Genomic DNA, 14161 nt, shown 5'->3' on the forward strand with positions numbered 1-14161 from the left:
GACATTTAAAATGGGGAATTCAATATTAGAGCAAACAAAATCAAGTGATGCACTTTCTGTAATCCCTCTTTCTATATCTTTGACAAGTTAAAACCTAAACAGAGTCTATTGCATAAAGTCATGTGATGCCAAATTTAGGTGAACAATGACAGTTTCCCATTCTTTAATTCAATGACATTCTGCTACCAGTAAGTTACTCGCTTCTGCAAACCTCATTCACTTTTAAGAAAATGAAGTTTAATCATTGAAAGGACAGCCAAGCCAAAAGTAATCTTACTCCTTTTATCATTTAAAACCACTGATTAAACGTCACGAGTCTGTGACATTCATTTTCAGGTGAAATGTTTAAAGAAACCCAAATGAACAATAGTTCAGTCAAACTTTTTTATTTTAAGTCAAAAACAAACAAAACAGATACAGAGGATGAAGTAATCAGATTGATTTCTATACAGTGGCAATTTCTTTTAATTTAAATTCTCATTTTCCCATAAACCTGACCCAGTTATTACTCAAACTCAAAAAACCCTGTTTTTTTCCATTTATACCATCATGCACACACACTTGCACACTCACACACAATTACTGGGAGCCTGGGTACAGAGTATTAACTGGATTTGTTTGGAACAACCATGAAACTGAAGGCAAACAAGGGCATTAAAGAGACATTGTCAGAACTGCTCTCCCTAAATGCAATCTAAGGCCTTAAATCTAAATTATGCAAGAGCAACAAAGTCTTTTACATCAACAAAACCTACTGCAACTACCACAGTCCAATTCGAAGAGTGAGTTTAGGGAACCACAGGCACCACTTGCTTTTAGGTGTTAAAAAAAATAGTAACGCTCAAAGAGATCCAAATACCTCTAACGCCAGAGTCAAATCAGTCTTTGTCACCCTCTACAGTTCAAGCATAAGATGACTGTCAGAATCAGCTGACAAATTTTAGATTATCAAAGAACCACAAGATCTAATGGCGTAATGACGCCAGATATGAAACAGTGCATATTCAAATGAAAATCCAAACTGTACCTTATTCCCCCACCCCAAGCACTTAATCCAAAACGCAAAGCTGACCCAACAATAAAGCCAACGCAAGAAAAATTGTGTAAAATAAATGCTTTTCCTCAGTAATTCACACAAAAGATTCAGTTCTAATTATTGATGCAAATATCAGAAAAACAATTATACACTTGTTAGATTAAAGGGTTGAGTGCTGAGGACAGGGAAGGTCTCATAAGATTTAGACCTAGGTGGTTTAAAAAAGTTAACATGGCGCAGTTTATGCAAAGCCATGCTTTAACCTCACTCTCAGGATAAAAGAAAAATAAAACCAAAAAGGTAACAACTTCACACTCCTCTGTGTGCTCAGACGTACAAGACAGCTTGTTACCCTTTTTTTTTTTTGCAGTTATTGAAATTGTAAATTACTGGGCAGATGCTGGTGAAGGATATAAGGCTTGCATCTTTTGGGGACAATTGAATAGAAATGTGATGCCTAAATCAAGCATCCGTTCCCTCTCTTTGATTCCTACAGAAGAGGGAAATCACTACACAACACTTTCACCCATGTCATGGGCTGGCATACATTAGACTACAGTATTACAAGACATTTTTAATCTGCACAATGCGTGTCAGCTTCAACACGTTTCTAATAAACAGCCACTTCCAACCACCTGTTTCTTTAGAAATAACTTTTTATGAGTAAACTCAAATTAGACAAATCAACATTAATATTTAAACAGTTCTCAGATCTGACCTGGAAACAAGCGCTTATTTACACAGAAAAAAAATGCTATAAAATGTGAGAAAGGTCAGTCTCCACCCTTTCTATTTATGTTATAGAGATTTTTCAAGGTTTCATTTGAAACTTTTCAGATACAATCCACTGTTTTCTGTTTGAAGGCTTTTGGCAATACTTCTTAGATTTCCTTTATATCCAACACTGAATTTTAGAGAAAACATAAGGTAGATAGAAATGACAATGGAAAAAGGACTATGAATGATCTTTCTCTTCCAAAACAGTCAAACTCCTGCATCTTTCCACCAATTTTGAGTTACAGTTCTCCCTCTAAACTTAGAGCAACCAAAACGGTCTATACAAAGGCAGCCTTGTTTGGCTTATAGTTCAAACCTCTGATATAACAGATGCAACCACTGAAGCCGGTTTAGTGAGGCTATTTAAGAAGTTCAAGAATTCCAAAAAGGAAAAATCAAAAAGGATGTCACATGTGGGATCCCAGGTTCCTCAGGCTTCCATGTAGATCACAACGACCCCAGCTGAGTGGCTTTCCTTCAGTCTTTATTCCAGGGTCAGAGTGCCTATCTGGGAAGTAGCATGAACCCTGGCACCAACCATCTTTAGTTATTTTCTTCATCACTATCGTCAGGGCTGATGGCTGGGCTGTAGGTTGGAGAGGTGGGGCTATAGCCTGGAGAAGTGGGGCTGTAAGTGGAGCCCTTGGGACTAGTTGGAGAGTAGGTAGGGGATGTAGGAGAGTATTTTGGAGAAGTTGGTGAGTAAGTCGGAGAGGTGGGAGAATATTTGGGGCTGGTTGGGGTGTAGGTGGGAGAGGTTGGAGAGTAAGTGGGGGAAGTAGGGCTGTACTTGGGCGTAGTTGGGGAGTAAGTTGGAGAGGTGGGACTGTATTTTGGTGAAGTGGGTGAGTACTTTGGGGAAGTGGGGGAATATTTGGGGGATGTTGGGGTATATTCAGGAGAGCTCGGACTATAAGAGGGGGAGGTAGGTGTGTATTTTGGAGAGGTGGGGGAATAGGATGGAGAGCTCGGGCTATAAGAGGGTGAGCTCGGGGTGTAGGTGGGAGATTGCGGGGTGTAGCGTGGACTGGATGGAGAGTAGGACGGTGAAGTGGGGGAGTATGAAGGAGAGGTGGGGGAATAATTGGGGCTGGTTGGGGTGTAATTGGGAGAGGTGGGGGAGTAGGATGGTGAGGTGGGACTGTAAGATGGAGAGGTTGGAGAGTAACTGGGTGAGGTGGGAGTGTAGTTGGGCGAAGTGGGGCTGTAGCTCGGAGATGTTGGGGAATAGGACGGGGAGGTGGGGGAGTAGCTTGGAGAGGTGGGAGAGTAAGACGGGGAGGTTGGGGAATAAGACGGGGAGGTGGGGGAATAAGACGGAGACGTGGGACTGTAGCTGGGGGATGTTGGGGAGTAGGATGGTGAAGTCGGGGAGTAAGAAGGTGAAGTGGGAGAATAAGAAGGTGAAGTGGGAGAGTAAGAAGGTGAAGTGGGAGAGTAAGACGGCGAAGTTGGGGAGTAGCTTGGAGATGTTGGAGAATAAGATGGCGAAGTTGGAGAGTAGGAGGGTGATGTGGGCGAGTAAGACGGAGATGTGGGGCTGTAGTTCGGGCTGGTGGGAGAGTAAGACGGTGAAGTTGGAGAGTACGATGGAGAAGTCGGAGAGTAGCCAGGGCTCTGAGGGGTGTATCCACCAGGGGAACGAGGCTCGTATGCAGGAGAGGTTGGAGAGTAATTGGGAGACAAGGCTCCTGAAAGGAGGAAAAAGATGTGAATAAGAGAACAGTTGTTTGTACCCAACTAAAAAAACCAAGTAAACAACATTCATTATTATACAAGACAAAAATAGACAGTGGAGTAACCTGGTGAGGGGATATAAGGGCTAGCTGGTCCAGGCGATCCAGGAGAACCAGGAGTAGGGGACCAGGCAGGAGAATAGCCAGGCGAGAAGCCACTGGCATCGGATGCAGCGCTGGGAGAGAAGCCTGCAGCACCTGGTGTCATTCCACTTCCTGTATGAAAAAAAAACAGGCATGAAATAGAGTCTGTAAACCTATACAAGATAACTCACAGTAAATAAGGGTGGCTGTAAAACAAATCTTTATGTAGCATTTCTTCACTCACCAACACTAGGAGACCAGGCACCATACGCAGGAGTTGCTCCTGTGTTCCACGGTGTCATGGCTGGAGACATGCCACTCATAGGGCTGGGGGCAGAGCCAAAGAACATGCCTGTGGCTGGAATGGAAAAAGCAATGGTTAATCAAAGGTTTACATTTGGGGACAAATGAGTATTGGCTTAATTTAAAGCTATAAAAATTAAACAAGGGAAAGAGTTTGACTTACGTCCTGCGACACTGATACCAGGAATGTTGGTGGGGATCTCCATACCATACTTGCACTTTTCAGCATCCAACAGCAGGTCAAAGCAGCCAGTGCCTGCAGGAGCAAGCTGTCCTAGCATTATGTTCTCAGACACTCCCTTCATTGGGTCACATTCACCATGTGAAGAAGCTTCCATCAACACATCCACCTATAGAAAGAGAGGGACAAAATTAAACATTAAGTTCTTTACAACCATCGTTATTGCTATTTTAAATGGGGCCAATTATTAAGCTCACCGTCTCTTCAAAAGAGCACTTCATTAGCGGTCCAGTGTCCTGCCTGTTGATACCGTGACGAGTGATAGCCATCAAGTGACCCCTGCAGGTCATTGTGTCACACAGCAAGGCAAGATGGCGGTAGTTAACGTAAGAACCGTCAAAAGAGATGACATGGTACAACTCTCTTTCCAGTGCTTTACGCACAGCCTCAATACCAAGAACCTGCAGGTGAAGAGCAGACATTTCTGAATTTGATTTCTGAAGACTTAATAGGTTACAACCTTTAGACCTGGTTTCACAAACAGGGCTTAGATTAAGCCAGGATAAGGCCATAGTTCAATTAGGTGTCATCACCGGTGTGCCTCTTAAGACATTAAGATATGTCAGTGCAACTTGCTTTCGGTTTAAAAAAAACAACAACCCTCAAACATGCATTTTAGTCTGGGACTGGGGGTTAGACTATTAAACAATTCTTACAGTGAAAATCTCCACAATGTCATTGGAGGTGGTCCTGACAGGGTCCACGTCCTTCTCACTGAGGACCCTCATGAGACTGACTCCATCTGTTTCCAGAATCCACTCTTGTAGGGCTTTGAATTCTCCCTCTTCTGTGATGATGATTTTCTTCTTGTTGTCTGTCTGTGGAAGATGCATGTACACCTACAAGTGCAGAGATTTAAAGAAATTAAGCTTCAATCTCATGGCCTGAAGTCATTATATAATGCACAAAGCTACCAATTAGCACTCCCCATTAGTCAACATCCACTAACATGAAGCATGCCTACACTGCCACATGGGCTGGCAGGTAATAGTCTGCACCAAAGTGAACTTATACTGTTGAAAAGGGAAAAATACCTTGCTGATCTGCTCAATGCCTTGCAGGGTCATGTCTGTCAGCATGTTAGACTCAATGCAGCGAAGGAATACATCATCATCCATCTTATCCACTACCTCCTCATCCTGGACACAACATCCAACATTTAGGAATCAATATATAGAGAGAAGAGCCCAGCTATGTGTGCACAGCAGAAAGTTCAAGTTACCTCTTGAAACTTGTTCTCATCACTATTCATGATGCGAATTCGCAATACCAGTTTCTCCGCATTGTCATCATTGAAGATGCAGTTTAGGTCATCACCAAATCCTAGGTGATGGACAAGGATTAAAGTTTGATGGACTTTGAGGTGGTACTTAAATTTCTATGTATAAACATGTACTTATTCAGTTATAATCTCAAGCCCACCTGCATTGATCTTCTCTGCAATTTGCTCCATGGTCAGCTTGCGGTCAGTCATGTGTTTGCGGTCAAGTTCAATACGCAGCAGCCAGGGTGAAATGCGGGTCACATCGAAGTCAGGCATCTCATAGTACACGTTGACCCACTCCTGATCTTCAGTCACCACTGTGTTCTGTGGGTTGGGGTCATAATAAATGGCCGTGTTGGCAGTGACCTTGCGCAGGGTTGTGTGCTCTAACCGACACAGGATATCTTTGGCCCTCTCTGCATCACGGGCCGCTTGGCCCAAGAGAAAGACGGTCAGGGAGGGGGTCTTGGGTCGCTTGGAGATGTTGATAAGTTCTTTGAGACGAGGCACACCGAGAGTGACGTTTTTGGCGGACACACCGGCGTAGTGGAATGTGTTCAGGGTCATCTGTGTAGCAGGCTCTCCCAGAGACTGGGCAGCCAGAGCACCTACCATCTCACCAGGGTGAGCCTGAGGAAAACAGTGTAGATTCAGCCAATGAGCCCACTTGTAAAAACTGATCTAATTGATAAGATATTACTCTCCATTTCATTATTTATTCAGGTGAAGAGATTCAACTGCACTCAGCAAGCATTACTTACAATGGATTGGTTAAATTTGGTCTCGATCTCTCCCAGCAGCCAATCAAAAGCCTCTGTGCTAAGACGGAACTCCTCAGTCATTCTCTTAGAGCAGAGGGTGGAGCGCAGGTGGATGTTGAACAGCAGAGTGGCATTTTCCTGGGCTTGCCTACTTAACTGGTCTTCACCATTTACAATAACCAGCTTCTTACTCAACTCTTGAACTCCTACAAAAATAAAATCAGAGAAAATATTAAATGCATGATCATTACAAGGCCACAATCGCACTGCAGTGGTCTACAAATGTAAAGGGTGGTACAACTGCAGTATAATGACAAGGAAGAATAACTTGGCTTATATTAAAAGGTGTTAGTTCATATGTCAGTGCCGTGTCCCCCCCCCCAAAAAGGTAAAAATTGGTCAAGCGCATGAGTTTGAAGCCTTTTCTTTAGTTAACACACAAAGATGTAAAAGTGGCCTTTATAATCAGCTTGCACAGGTATGCCTCAAGACAAAGGTAAGCTATAGGGATCAGTCGTCTGCAGGCTTTATTTAGCCGCCACAAGCAGCAGTCTTTATTTAGCTGGGAGACCCACTCAAACACAAATCTTATATGACTGTTAAAATAATAAATTGAAGGGATTGTATTTAGGCATCCTAACTACAGAGCCTTGTACAAATCTTGTCAGTGTTTAACCCACCTTCAACTACTCGTACTGGGTTAAGGTCAGTTGGTGTCCGAGGATTGATGCGGAAAATCTTCTGAGCATTCCAGATCATTCTGGCCAGATTGCACGGTAGTACCACCTATGGGAAGCATGTTAGTTTGGGTCTATGGACATATGATATTGATGATGCTTAAATAAGTTAATCTCAAGGGACAGACCTTGCTGTCTCCTGTGGGGAAAATGGCCCTCAGGATCTCTCGGTCTTCCCTCATCTTTTCAAACTCTTTCTCTAGAGCACTCTGGACATGGGCATTGGTCATCACATCTTTCACCACATCTTCCTGTAGAGTGCGGCGAAGAGCTCGTTCATTGGTGCAGTCAAACCTGAACCTGTGCGATTAAAGAAAGAGGTGGAAAGTTGAATCAATTACATTAATCAGTCACCTGTGTATTGGCATTGTCCTTGATGATTTGGATTATTATAGTTTTATTTATTATAATATTTAGCTCAAACTATTGGCAATCTTTAAACATTCTTGGAAACATTTTAATGAGCAAATAAAAAAATAATAATAAAAAAGCACTCACTTCTTCTCAAAGGCTTTGTTGGATGGCTTAAGTGTGGCCATGTTTTGAAACTCCACGGCCTCTCCTGCCAGCCCATCCTCTCCATACCTCAGCTGGACAACTTGGTTGATTGAGTTTCTGACTGTAGCATCATACTTTACCATAACCGACTCCATAGACTTGATCAGACGACGCTGAATATAACCTGGAAGAAAAAAAATTAAATAAAAGATTAAACAAAAGCTATAAATACAATTTCAACCATTAACCAAGGTAAAACTGATGGCAATTTTGCAGAACACATCTTACTTGTAATCTGAATTTAAAATAGTAATACTCGTTTCTTGTCCATTTAGGCTTAGCCCCCAATAGCTGCTCAGTCCATGTGCCTTTTCATTACCTGTCTCAGCAGTTTTGACAGCTGTGTCGATCAGACCCTCTCTTCCTCCCATGGCGTGAAAGAAAAACTCAGTTGGTGTGAGACCAGCCAGATAGGAGTTTTCCACAAAGCCTCTACTTTCTGGACCATAATCATCTTTAATGAAGTGAGGGAGGGTGCGGTGTTTGAAACCGAAAGGGATTCGCTTACCCTCAACGTTCTGTTGCCCCACTACAGCAATAACCTAAGGGGTGAAAAGGGAAAACCAATAGAGATTGATCAAATTGTGTGAAACCTGACATTACCATGTTTGCAGGTACATTTTTAGATTAAAATCCATTTTCTGGTTTAGACTTTAAATTAAAGATCAACACCACCTGTCTTCACTTACCTGAGAAATGTTAATTTTAGAGCCTTTTGAGCCAGCCACCACCATGGATTTGAAATTGTTGTACTCTGACAGTGACTTCTGGGCAGAGGATCCAGTCTTGTCTCGAGCATCGTTCAGAATGCGGTTGACCTGGTTCTCAAAGGTCTGTCTCAGAGTGTTACCTGGGGTGGGCTCCAACTCATTGTTGTGGGCTTTCTCAATGACCTGTGAGAAAAAAAAAGAAAAGCCAACATGCATGACTGCGTTCATGTACGAGAGCCTTATGACAGCCATGATATTAGTTACACATAATTTGCCAACTCACCTCTATCACATCCTGTTTGGCTTTCTTAATAGTGTTCTGAATGTCCTGATATGTAGCCTTATCAGCAATCGAGTCTCCAATACCAATAGAATGACCTGCAGCAGACGAGATGTTAAATAAACTAAGAATAAATTTAAGCAAGAGACTTAATATTTGCACGGTTACAAAAACTGCTTTAATCTCCATTTGTTTTGTTTTTTTCGGTACCTTCAATGAGCAGCCAGTTGTTGACGACGGTCTGGATGTTGGAATAGAAGAGTCGTGTGATGTCATGCCCCATCTCAAGATATGAGATATGGACAAGAGAGCCAGCTGAGGTTCCCAGTGACTTCTTACACAGGATCCCCATGATCAGCTCACCGTTCTCCACAATTACCTGCAAAATGAATTGGATAAGGAAAATGTATAAACTTAATTTTGCTTAAGTATGTCCAGGTTTGGGGCTGCACTACTGCACCTTAGTGTCTCCAGGTGAGATGTGTTTATAAGGACCACTGTCCTCTTCATCAGGGTGAGTGCTGTGTGTGCGGATGGCATTAATGTGCCCAGGGATGATCAGGCTGAAGATCTGTTTGCCCGTCCAGAGAGGTCGAGGCTTTAATATAGCCGGTTGGGGCACTTTGCCATCCCATGTAGAGAGGAACATGAGGAGGTTCATCACCTCACCCTAAAACAAAGAACACAAGGAAACAGAAGAGGGCATATCTCTTCATTAGGATGAATATCATGTACTTGTACATCCAGCCCATTAAATTCATAATTCGGTCCCAACGCTTTGTAAACGCACCCTCTCTAAAAAGACATCTCTCTTGGTGAACTTGCGCACAGCTGTCAGTGTGTCCTGCACAATACCCATGACGGGTCTGTTGGACTGTGGTGTGACAATCATGCGAGGCACCATAGCCAGCTCCTGGATCTCAGCACGGGTCTCCAGAGATTGCGGCAAGTGCAGGTTCATCTCATCTCCGTCAAAGTCAGCGTTGTATGGGGTCGTAACACTAGAAGTAAAAAGGATTTTCATTTTTAAAATCTTTTTCATTTTTATAAAACCAAAAACCCTTATATTAGAAAAATGCTGCAAAACATGAGCATTAACGTTTCTATAATATTTGTTTCTGCAATTGTAATGTAGCGCATTCCAAATCTATAAAGTACCTAACCCATTGAGGATGATCATTTCAGGTTTTTCCCTACCCGACAACCAAAGCTCGTTAACCAATCATTAACTGAGAAGATTGTTAAATTAGAATGAATAAGAGTCTGTGACCCTTTAAAAACAAAATCGGATTTCCAGGGGTTTAGTTTTACATGCGCAAATAGCAGCATAAAGAACAGAATATGAGGGTTTATAGTCACATCACGCACCTCGTCGTGTCTGTGAATGAAGAAAAACATTAAAATGACATAATAAAATACGCTAAATGTATATTTTACTTAAATTAACATTAACAAAACGCAAGTTATATACAGAGTTTCAGTTAATTTGTGACACGCTCCAAAAACAAGTTCATTCAAAAGGAAATAGAGACGGCAGAAAGCACATCCAGATTGTTTTCTTTATTTTACAAAAGCACAATGTTTTTGTTTTTTATGAACGTTCAGAAATGAATTTTATGAATGTACAGTGAGGGGAACTGAAATAGCCTATATCTTTATAATGTTTGTAAACATTTTGCTTTATTTTACATAATGTAATAATAAAATGTGACATCTTTTTTCTCACTCAAACTCAACTTTATAGGTGTATTCTTACTGTTGGTTAACCAGTTAATTATAAGTATCCCTACCACCCATGTATCAACCTATAAACAATGTGACGGATCTTAGAAATCTAGCATACCTGAGGTTGAGTCGAAATGTTGACCAAGGCAAGATTCGTACTCTATGCCCCATCATAGACATTTTGTGCAGTGTGGGCTGTCTGTTGAACACAATAATGTCCCCATCACACATGTGTCGTTCAACCTAGAAAAAAAAACAAGTATATCAAATACTGTGCTCACAATAACCGCAAATTAGATTATATTCTATTATTAACCAAGGCAAGAGACTAACTTTGTATCCAATCTGAAGGTGAAGGTCACTTGGTTTTGGGTGGAATCGCAGGTCAATTCGGTCCCCGTTGTCACGGACGATATATTTGGCTCCAGGATACTGACTGTTACCTCTTCTCACAAGCTCTTGGAGTCTGTAAAATTAATGGGGGGAAAAAAAAAAGATTAGGGAAAAGAATTGAGAGCACAGGGTTATGAAGTCACTGAGTGTGAATATTTTGTAAATGAGATGTGTATTCATTTGAACATAAGAAGTCCTAATAATACCTGTCAATGTTAAAGGGTGTGACGATCTCAGGGAAGGTCATGTTTGCAGCAATGGACCGGGGAACTCCCACCTGGTCGATCTGCAGGTTGGGGTCAGGTGTAATGACAGTTCGCGCAGAGAAGTCTACACGCTTCCCCATCAGATTACCTCTGACACGTCCTTCCTTGCCCTTTAGCCTCTGCTTGAGGGATTTTAGTGGGCGACCAGACTTTTGCATTGCCTGAGAAAAGAGCGTACGACAGTACAGTCTAAGTCTACATTAAGTCTTCACCACCTTCTACGGTTAACTCTCATTGGTTCAAAAGACTAAATATAAAACATATTTTGATTGGCTGCTACCATGTCGTGTTTCATACAGCAGTTTTATTGTGTAGACAGACTCAAGGGTTGAATAACCATAAATTAAATATGTATTTATAATACTATAATTTCAAAACATGATATAATAATCAACATTTTAATAATTTGTTCACTTTTATTCTCAATAATTTATAATTATTAATAAAATATCATTGAATTAATATTTCTAATACGGTTAATAAAAATGGCTGCTTCTCATACAAATGTTTGGCATAAGCCTGTATTTATATCTAAGGTATAGTGTAAACCTTACCCTAGGTAGCCCTGGCAGTTCATTGTCCACCATGGTGGCCACGTGGAACTGAAGCAGCTTGACATCCTCTGCTATAACATGAGCTGCAGCTCCACTCTGCTCATTTCGCTTCAGCTGGTTATTGATCTTCACAATGTCAGCCAACTTGTGTGTTAAATCATCCTAGGGGAGAAAGAGCGTACAATTGAAAAATCTAACAGCCATCAGTACAATACATCAGACCCCCCCCCACTCCCACTGTTCAAGAAGAAATGCTAACCTGGTTTCTAGCAGAGCCCTGCATGACCACAGCCGGTCTCACAGCAAGAGGGGGCACAGGCAAAACTGTGACAATCATCCACTCAGGACGGGCGTATTTGGGGTCCATGCCCAGGATCATGTCCTCTTCATCTGAAATGCGTTTGAAGATCTCATGAACACGTTCAGGGCTGAGGAGAATCTTCTTCTCCTGAGAGTCTTCATTCACGTGCTTCCACTCAGCATACAGCTCCAGGCCAGAGCGTCGGATACGTGGCTGGTATCTGCCACAACCTCCATGACCCTTGAAATGTAAAGATGAAAATCAGCAAAAAAAAAAAATATATATGAAACCAGTGAGCTTTAAATACACAGGAAAGCCTTTAATGATTAGAGAATTATCAGTTCTGTACCTTCTCTTTGGTAAGATCTTCCTCTGTCTCCTGCTGCTCCACTCCAAACTTGTTGTCCATCTCCTCTCCACCCTCACAAATGTTTTTGCCTTTACATAGGTCATAAACATGGGTCAGACGCTTCCGTGGCTGCCCCTTCGACTTGGTCAAGATGTCTTTGATTTTTGGATTGTTCTGGTTAAAGCAAAATTAAAAGTTAACCATACAGTAAGGAACATTGTAAAAATTAAATCTCAAACAAAAGGCAAATAAAAAATATGGCATACCGAGTCCACAAGGAGCTTTGAACAGAAGAAACACACACAGCGGAGGACCTTCATGATCTTTGTGATGAAGCCAACATGAAAGACTGGCTTAGCCAGCTCAATGTGACCAAAATGGCCAGGGCACTCAGTCATGTTACCTAAATGACAGCAATAAATACACAATGCATAACAGGAGGAGCTTTAAGTGTTTAAAATTAACCAAAAACAAATACTACACAACAGAGGATAAAAATCTAATTTATGAATATACCTGCACACGTCTGGCATCTGCCTGACCTCTCAATAACCCCTTGCCGGGGGTCCATGAGTCCCCCCAGTTTAGGGCGTCCTCCCTCTGTGGTCTCAGGGTACTTGATGCCCCCCTCAGTGACGGACATTCGTTTCTGAAACGATAACGGAAATGGCATTAAAATGTCTTGCAATTTCACAACAGTGATGAAACATTGGTCAAAACAAATACATTCTCTGATAACGTTTGAGAAACACAAGAACAAAAGCAGGTAAAAAATAAGCAATGATTTTGAGATGCAAAATTCACCAGATTACACTTAAAAAAAAATCTATTTGAAATGAAAACAAAGCGGTTTAATAATTCCATAATGGGTTTTCATGATAAAGCAGTATGCACCCATGAAACATACATTAACCACAAAATGAAGTGTCTGCTCAAATACATTCATTTTAAAATATTTCAGCAGAAACAAGGTTTAAAATGTTATGAAAAGGATGATATTACTGAAAACACTAAAAACCAGTTACTCTTCATTGGTCTCATACGAATGACAGAAGATGCTATTTGCTCTACATTTATTGTAAAACATAAGTGCACTTCATTAACTTAATGTATTTGAGCGGTTTAAATAAATGAATCATGAATATAAAACTTAACATATTTTATTGCCAGAAAGGGAGACACAGGGAACAATGTGGAAACTTGGGAGAAACTCTGGGTCTACCATGTGACTCCAAAATTGTCAAATAAAGTAAACAAACAATAAACATTACAACGAGTTAAAATTATAGAACTTCAAACAAGGCTTTACGTGTCGTGACGCCAATTGTAAAAGTATGACTCTTGTGTAGTGTTTGTTCAACTTTCTAAACACATGCTCTTACTAGAGGCAGAAGTGGCTAGCCGGCTAAGTTAGCAAAACACAGGCTCACAGAAGACACTGTATGTTAATATCCGTATTTAATAGGATTTTAACACGATGATGATTTGAGTAATACAATAATACTCAAAGAAGTAAGAGAATACCCCTTCCCAAGAGCAAAACCTACAAGTTCATCTGGGCTGAGGACGCCGAATTGCACTCTCTTGATGAGGCGCAATGGGCATGCGCTGTCGCTGGAAGGCGGTCCGTGCATCCTGTCTATTCAAAGAGACGCGTCCTCCCCCGGCACGCCGCTTTGTAAGAAGGAACACCTCTGAAACGCCACCAAGACTCTCCTGGCACCCAATGGTGTCCGGAACTTGTCCGATGGCGGTTTCCCAGTGACCACCGTGTCTTGCTACTCAATGTGCTTTTAAATTTGTGTTTATATACTAGCTATTGTAGCTACCGGCAATCCCCTTCCCTTTCCCCGATCTACACGCCAATGCGCTCTAAGCGCATCTGAGAGAAGTCTGCTCTCACACGTCTTTATATAGACTGGATGCTTTGCTACAGGTTTACACAGCCTACTTGGCAGGGGCTGAACAGTCAGAGGGCGGGTTATGGATCGATGTTTCTGAGTGTTGATTGGCCGTGAGACTGCAGCACATGAATAATTCATTCAAATTGACGCAGAACCAATGGAGTTGTGCGCTTTTGATTCCT

The 14161-nt window shown here is 41.7% G+C and overlaps 1 protein-coding gene across 1 annotated transcript; it reads right to left on the minus strand.

Moving 5' to 3' along the window:
- Positions 1-370: 370 nt before the first annotated feature.
- Positions 371-13959, minus strand: polr2a (RNA polymerase II subunit A). Its single transcript, XM_077200968.1, has 28 exons — positions 13623-13959; positions 12592-12724; positions 12342-12478; positions 12076-12249; positions 11685-11966; positions 11426-11587; positions 10812-11032; positions 10546-10678; positions 10331-10455; positions 9278-9488; positions 8948-9157; positions 8698-8866; positions 8491-8585; positions 8187-8390; positions 7817-8039; positions 7438-7621; positions 7068-7239; positions 6883-6988; positions 6203-6408; positions 5600-6071; positions 5400-5500; positions 5212-5316; positions 4834-5016; positions 4375-4578; positions 4100-4286; positions 3878-3991; positions 3616-3765; positions 371-3504 (listed from the first exon to the last, which is right to left on the minus strand). The coding sequence occupies exons 1-28, from the start codon at positions 13707-13709 to the stop codon at positions 2357-2359; spliced, it is 5898 nt and encodes a 1965-aa protein (XP_077057083.1). The 5' UTR covers positions 13710-13959; the 3' UTR covers positions 371-2356.
- Positions 13960-14161: the final 202 nt, after the last annotated feature.

Source organism: Siphateles boraxobius, unplaced genomic scaffold (genome assembly GCF_051911475.1).
Source record: "Siphateles boraxobius isolate OS27281-9 unplaced genomic scaffold, OSU_SipBor_1 46, whole genome shotgun sequence".
NCBI lineage: Eukaryota > Metazoa > Chordata > Actinopteri > Cypriniformes > Leuciscidae > Siphateles > Siphateles boraxobius.